Source organism: Phaethon aethereus (assembly GCF_964289735.1).
Source record: "Phaethon aethereus genome assembly, chromosome: 26".
Taxonomy (NCBI): Eukaryota; Metazoa; Chordata; class Aves; order Phaethontiformes; family Phaethontidae; genus Phaethon; species Phaethon aethereus.
This window is the reverse complement of record NC_138602.1, coordinates 3,175,680-3,183,244: the sequence shown is the minus strand read 5'-3', so window position 1 is coordinate 3,183,244 and position 7,565 is coordinate 3,175,680. Positions and strand designations below refer to the sequence as shown.

Sequence of the window (7,565 nt, the reverse complement as noted above, 5' to 3'; positions counted from 1 at the left end):
CTCTGGATACAGTGCACTGGAGATATCTGGTACCTGAAGATGACAACAACGAGGGACAGCCATGAGCTCTCAAGCCTCCTCCTCCCCTGCCCCTGCACATGCCAGCTTGATGGTGACAGATGAGGATAAAGCTCACAGCCCGTCTGAGCACAGCGACGGCCTTCGACACCTAGGCAAGGATGGCCCGAGATCTCAGGCTGCACTACCTCTGCGGGGTGAAACAGGCAATGGGAAAGCATGGGGACTTCAGCTCTCCCACCCTAGTGCAGTTCAATGAAGGCTTCCAGCTCCTCGGGGATGAAACCCTTGTAGGGAATCTTGTGCTTGTCCAGGGCGCGAGCAGCAAGGCACTGGAGGGTGATATAGTTGAAGGGCTGCATCATGCTCTTGGTGAGCAGCTTCTCATCCAGCAGCTCATAAGCGGTCTGCTTGAAGGCATTGGTGGCATCCATATGGGCTCCAGCCTCCATCAGGGCGCTCATGATCAGCGGGCAGTTGTTGCGGGCAGCAACATGCAGCGGGGTGTTGTTGTCATAATCACGGCTATCTGGGTCAGCCCCACACTCCAGAAGCAAGTTCACAACGTGGAGCGATGGGAACTTGCCCACGGGATAACGTCCCACTGTTGTGGTATCTTTGTCCACAGCCATATGCAAAGGAGTGAAGCCATTCTTGGCCCGGGGGCTGCACTTCAGCAGGCGGTAGATAGTCTGGCGCTTCTGGTGTTCCTCCTCCGGGGTGCATTCCACCTTCTCCAGCAAGAAGACCAGGTGGAGGATAATGGCCAGTGTCTTGGTGAACTGCGCTGAGTCAACTACAGGGTCCTTGCCATGCACAAGGGCCCTCTCCACCTCCCGGACCCCTTTGCTCAGTACTCCCATGAGGTCAGAGAAGCCCAAATGGGTAGCTAAAGTGCCTTTGGAGCGGTCCTGAAGTACGTAAGAGAAAAGCTCAGCAAAGGAAAGGAAACTGCTGGCAGTCATCGGGCTGAGAGGCTCCAGGTTGCCTTGCTGCATGTCTAGAGCATACTTCCACAGGTTAATGCAGCGTTCAAAGTTGCCGGAGTCAGCATAGACTGCTCCTCGGTAACGGATGTAATAGGAAGTGTCTGGGTGGGATGGACCCAAGATGCGCTCTCTAATCAGCAGTGCCTGCATGCGCATCTCATCTGGATCAGTAATCAAAGCTTCCAGTTCCTCCAGTGAACTCACTTCCCGGGAATAGTCATAGGCCAACACCAGCTGCCGCGGCTCAGGTTTAGGCAGGTACTGCCCACCCTCACACCGAAGCTCCATCGCCCTTCGCCAGTACTTGTGGGCTCCCAAAAGGTCACGCTTCTTATCCACAAACGTAGCACCCAGCAACTCCAGTGCTTCCACAGCAGCCTCTCGAGTGCAGAACACATTAGGGACCTGCTGCTCATCCTGACTGGAAGCTGAGGCACAACATCTCTCACACTCCTCTTCATCGCAGCCCTGAGAGGCTTCCTTGCCAGCGCTGCAGCACCTCTGATGGCTCCCACCTGATGCACAGGTCCCATTTTGGTTTCCTGCAACCTCCTCCTCCTCCTGCTGCAGCCCTCCTTGGATGAGATACTCCACAATGTTGGTGTGACCGGTGACACTGGCAGCTAGCAGAGGGGTCATGCCATAGCCGTCTTTCTCCATGCGGGCTTTGGAGCGGAGCAGTAGCTGCAGGATCTCCAGGCTGCCAGACTCAGCGCAGTCATGCAGGGCCGTATTTCCCTTCACGCTCCGGCGGTTGACATCAGCCCCTTTTTCTAGCAAGTAACGTGCAATTTCCCGGTGCCCTTTGTAGCAAGAAATCATCAAACAAGTGTGTCCGTGCCGGTTGGCTACTTCCAGGTCAGCTCCACGCTCCCCAACTAAGTAGCGCACAATCTCCAGATGCCCATCAAAGCAAGCAGCCCGCAGCGGCGTGGAGTTGGTCAGCGTGGTCTGGTTCACCGACGCACCATGATCCAGGAGGCTGCGCACTACCCCCAGGTGCCCAGCAGCAGATGCCGCCCAGAGCGGCGGGGCCCCCTCAATGGTCTCCCCATCAAAGTTGACGGAGCCTCCCTCCTCCACGCGGGCGCCGCAGTGATCCAGCAGGTACTCCACCACCTCCAGGTGCCCGTGCCGGGCAGCGATCAGCAGCGGGGTGCTCCCCCCACCGGGGCCGTCGCCCCCACCGGGCCCTGCCGTCAGTGCCTCCAGCTCCTCCCGGCTCCGGCTGCCCAGCAGCTTCTGCAGCAGCTTCAGCTTCCCATCGCGAGCCGCGTTGTACACAGCCGTGCGCAGGTCCATGGCGACGGTGGCCGCGGCGACCACACCGGCCACCTCCTGGCCATGGACCGGCTGCTCCTCCACGCCCCCAGCTGGGCCTGGGGCAGGAGATGGGCGAGGGCGGCCCCCCGGGGGAAGGAGCCCTGCGGCGCCAGAGGTGCCCGGCGAGACACCCCTCACCTCAGCACAGCAACCTTCTTCGCCCGGCCGCCATCTTAGGTTGTAACGAGAAACAAAATGGCGCCCGTACAGACCCATGGGCGGTGCGGGAGGAGATCTATGGGAAATGTAGTCTCGCTCCCTCCCCAGCCCTGCCACCCCGCCGGGAGCGGCTCCCCGGAGACTCGGTTTCCCGGCAGGCATTGGGAAAGGGGCGGCAGCCGGAGCCCGGGGGCCATGCCGCCGTTCCGCGCGGGGCACCCTGGGAAGTGTAGTCCCGCCGTCCCCAGAAGGCAGCACCTCCTCGCAGAATTCGGGAGCGCCGAGCCTGAGTTTCCCAGCGCGCCTCGCGCCGCGTTACCGCAAGGGCTGCTGGGGCAGGGAGCCGGCACGGCGCGGCTGTGGCGCTGCCGTGGGGGGGTTCAGGGCTCACCCCGTCCCTTGCCCCGCTCGTACCCAGAGCGGCTGAGGCGGGACCTAGCGCCGGTGGTCGCGGCTCTCGCAGGGGGAACAAGACTGGCCCGACCCGGGGCCTGGCTGCCTCCGGGTCGGCGCCGCGGACCCTGTGGGGCTCGGTCCCGGGACTCGGGAGCGGAGCCCAGGTGCGAGATGGGGCCCAGGGACGGGAAAGAGGCCTGGTCCTTGTGCCAGGGCACCCTGAAAGCCCGGGAGAGGTGGCCTGGGATGTCCCTTTCTGTGCAAAGCAGATGCGACCTGGGCTGTAAAAGTTTTTCTCTTATCTTTACAGCATGTGTAAATTTCGTGTGAGGTTTTATTTGTTGTTATGAATTCCTTGCAGTGATTGAACTTCAAAATACAATAGCTACACAGCATTAGTCTGATGTGGTTTTAATTCTAGCGGATCGTTTGGGTTTGGGAGAGCATTTTAAAGTACAGCTTTTCTGCCTCGTCCGTAACAGCAAACAGATTCACCCTTTGATCCCTGCCATAGAACAACATGTACAGCTTCCTCCATTCCTGAATGATAATACATGGCTGGAGTGAGGGAAAAATATTCAAGGCAATAAATAGCCTAGCATAGATGAGTGAAGCTTTAGTTACCAGAACCTATTTTTAGGGCTTAAGTTGAATTTAAGTGGCTCTAATCTTTATATGGGGAATTGGCACAGAGTTTCTTCTGTTGTATTTTATTTATAGCTGTTTCTTCTCCTTTCCAGGTAAATAAGATTAGCCTCATTATTTCCATCACTATTATTCTGTCTGTCATTATTATTATTCAGTCCGTCCATCCACCCATTTAGGTCTTGTCTGGAATTACCTAGGATTATCCTGCTAATGCATGTTGCCTTCACACAGAATATCATTTTTGTTGCTAAGAAACTGCTTTTGCATAACAGACAGCGTGGGCCTAATTTTCACTTCAGCAGCTGTTAAAGTCACCGGGAGCAGCAGGTGCTCAGTGTTCCTGAGCGCCAGAGCCAAAGTGTCCGTGGCAGAATTCCCACACAAGGTCTGACTGTGCATGCGAGTGTGTCATCTACATGTGCAATGTGCCTGGGGACGTGGCAGCTTCGCACTTGAAAAGGAAAGGAGGAAAGGTATCTTGAGCATCTCCAGCGTGTCCGTGTTTGACCGCAGTTTCCTGCATGCTGGGACAGGAAGAGTGGCTGCGTGTGCTGGAATACGTGGTATGTGGGAGTACTTCCATGTCCCCTCTGCACACAGATGTGTGAATACACACTTATGGTCGCAAGCTAAAAATTGTGTTCTCGTAAGTAAGTAGCTGTCAGGAATCACTTTGGGCATGTGCAGTCCATTTTAATACGAATGTGTGAGCTTTAGTGTGCGTGTCTGCACACCAGCTCACCATGTGTGAATATCTAACGGCTGAACGTGTGAGCGGGCTGTGTGAGTGCGGGGTTGTGTACCTGTACGTGTCTCTGTCCCCACTCGCGAACATCCATGTGTGAAATCCGCAGCACATAGGCTGTTTGTGCTGCAGGTCAAGGCACAGACACGGTGACATTTCCTCTCCCTGCTGGCTCTTTCATGTTGCTATGGTGATCGGATGCACTCGCACTTTTATCTGAAGTATCTATTAACTAAAGCTTCCTATTAATTTCCCCTCCACAGAATGCACATGGAATTCACCGGAACACCAGGTAGGCTTTTTAGGTCCTAAATTTACATCACAGCCTTGCCCCCCGTTCTTGACTGGGCTGTCACAAACATCACAGGGTAGGAGGGCAGCTGATGAAAATGTTTTTCCCATGGATAAAGAAACTGCTTAGTAATGAGAAAGAGAATAAAGAGCACAAGGAATAGTGTCACAACAGCCCCTCCCTGTAGATCTGTGAATATGAAATGTACTCGAGCCTCAGTACCTCGCCCCCGACCCAGCTGTAAATAGATTATTTGGTCTGGGAAGTCAAAGACGAACGCGCGAGTGGCCACGCTGCTTGCCTGGAGCAGCTGGGCTGTAACTGCTTCAGCCTGAAAGGTCTGGGGCAGGATTATGACTCTGCAAGAGGCAGAAACCAGAGGTACCCTGGTTTGTCCTGATTGAATTCCTTTGTCACATTGGTTCTCCTGCGTCCTTTGGCTTCTTAAGAGAAGTCACCATCAAAAGAATTAGTATTCCAAACCAGGACACCACAGTGATGGAGACATCAAAGGTGGAGACCGTCTCCTGAACCAGATTGGCATCAGAGGTGCTGCTCCTACTTCCACTGACACGGCAATCAGGAATAAAAGATCTGCCGGTATGTAACACCCCATCTAAAAGTGTGACTGAGTGAGCCGTTGCTGCGATGGGCGACCGTACACGGCGGTGCTTCCTGTGTGCCCCTGCAGAGCTGGAGCTACTGCTGCTTGTCACAGAAGCTGCTGGGAAACCTTCCTATGCAAGTGACAGCTCTGAGTAACACAGGGTGGATCTGAACACCTGGGATGGAAACGAAGGGCTCAAAACCATCGCATCCCTCATCTACAGAATACGTCCTCCACGAGGCCCTGGAGATTCCCGTGAAGGTTTTGTAGGGTAGTGCAGATAAAGCCCCAGCCAGTATTCTGAGAATACAGAGGGAAGTTAAATACCCGCTAGAGGAAGAGAAGATAAAAAATGAGACGTTTTGACAGGGCTGCCAGATTGTGTGGCAGGAGGGTTAATTTTTTTTGAAACTGCCATTTCGTATTGCCTTTCAGACAAGCTGAATTGCACAGTACTGGCTGCTGGAGGAGTTGCATAATTTTCTTCACAGAAATAATGACAGGGTACTTAAAAAGCAAGTGAATGGATGGCTAAAATATTGGGCAGAGACTTAAAAATCTAGGCTGAGACCCCACCTTTGCTAGAGACTCCTTTTGTGACCTTGGGATGGTCATTTAATCTTCCTGTGCCTTATTTCCCTGCCAATAACACAGGAATAATAACTGTTCTTTATCTGTCTTGCTTATTTAGACTGCAAACTCGGAATTTACAGTTTGCATCTTCTGCGCTTACAGGGCAACCAAAGCCAGAGAGATTCAATTCATGCTAAAGTATCTTGGACAACCATAATATACAAAGTGCATAACAATAGAAGGGTTTAGATATATGGTTTGGAACATTTTTAGCACGAAAGGCCCCAAAGTTCCTAATTCATTGTTCCATATCTCTTCCCTCAAAACGTAGAGAAGTTTGGATCTGTGCTAAGAGTTCCAAAAGCATATAAATAATTTAGCAACTAAGTCCCTGCTGATGTACTGAATTCCCGAGTTACTTCTGAAACTGTAAGCAGATAATTTAGATATCTGCAACATTTTCTTCAAGGTGTTTGTGCTCAGTCTGTCACTGCATTAAGGGTTAGCAGCAGACTGAGTCGAGATCCTAATTTTTTTCAAGTTTAAATTCAGGTCTGCAGGCAGCTGCGCACCAAGTTTTTATCAATCTCTTCAGCTTTTAGGAGTTTGTCTGATTTCCAGAAGTCAGAGGAAGACAGCTTCTTGCTACTAGGTCCAGTGAAGACAAGATCTTCTATATAGTTAAGCAACTACATGAGAAATTTTCTGTACGAAGAGAACAATTCTAAAAATAGCAAGAAATGGCACCATGACATTAGCAGGAACAATGACCCAATACCCAACTTGCTGCAGGGGCTTTTGTCCTGTAACTACCTTCATCATTAAGGCTTGTGATGACATTATTTTCTGTGCTTATATAGGGCATGAGGCCATAGCTACCTGGAAGGAAGGATTTTGATCACACTGCAGAAGATGAACAGGCAGGAGAGGCATGTTGGTTAACACTAAATCAATGTAGTTTCATTTACATTAGACACCAGCCTGGCAATTTCAACATTAATGGTTGCACTGCTGCCCTCTGAATTTTTGTAGATTTAATATATCAGTGGGGGAGTAAAAGAGGGGGAGCGCGAGTCATTCTTGCTTATGATACATGGATCTTTTCTTTCATGCATCATCAAAGGGCAGCGATTTGTACAGTTGTTAAATTCTTTTGTCAATAGATTTCCCGGGATAAGCATGGCTCTGCTCCTGCCTCACAGATTATCTAAGATAATAGCAACAGTTTCTTTGGATCCCTCGCTGTCCCAAACGGAAAGGACAAAAGACTGGCTCTGAGGCAAACCGCAAGGTAGCAAGAGCATCAGATTTGGACCTAAGCCTTAGGCTCAGTTTGCTTTTGTGGAGCCGCCAGTTGCCTTTGTGTGTTTTGGCAAGTTATCACCTCTGCCCCTTGCCACGGTTCTCTGTAACGCGCGGCCACCTCATAGGAGTCACGATGGAATAAAGTGCTCAAATACAAAAGCGATGAGGGGCATACAGACTTCTAGCTAGACGGAGAACTAAGTCAGCCATCTTCCTAACAGGCAAGAGTCGCAGCTTCCTTTTACAGAGGCACCAAACGAGGCAGAGACTGGCATGAGAAGATGCAACGGGTCAATAGCCACGTAGCAAACAGAACCCGTTCAATACCGGCTGCAAACAGAGAAGTACAAGGACCCACTAAGAACCTGGATGTTATTGACTGGCTTCAAGGACTGTAAAGTATGTTTGTAAACTACAAAGCACAGAGATTTGGAGGTCAGTGGACTGTCTTCACCTTGTAGACATCTGCTGCAATATGCTCCGGTGCTCTGCGGAACCAGCTCTATAGAT

At 51.7% G+C, this 7,565-nt stretch overlaps 1 protein-coding gene across 2 annotated transcripts; it reads right to left on the bottom strand.

The window, feature by feature from the left end:
- Positions 1-248: 248 nt before the first annotated feature.
- On the bottom strand, positions 249-2,309 carry FEM1A (fem-1 homolog A; the record flags this gene model as incomplete). Of its 2 annotated transcripts, XM_082011035.1 has the most annotated exons (2): positions 249-1,424; positions 1,602-2,309. In XM_082011035.1, the coding sequence occupies 2 exons, from the start codon at positions 2,307-2,309 to the stop codon at positions 261-263; spliced, it is 1,872 nt and encodes a 623-aa protein (XP_081867161.1). In that variant the 3' UTR covers positions 249-260. The 2 variants fall into 2 exon arrangements, with proteins under 2 accessions (XP_081867161.1, XP_081867160.1); XM_082011034.1 differs by having other exon boundaries at positions 249-2,309.
- Positions 2,310-7,565: the final 5,256 nt, after the last annotated feature.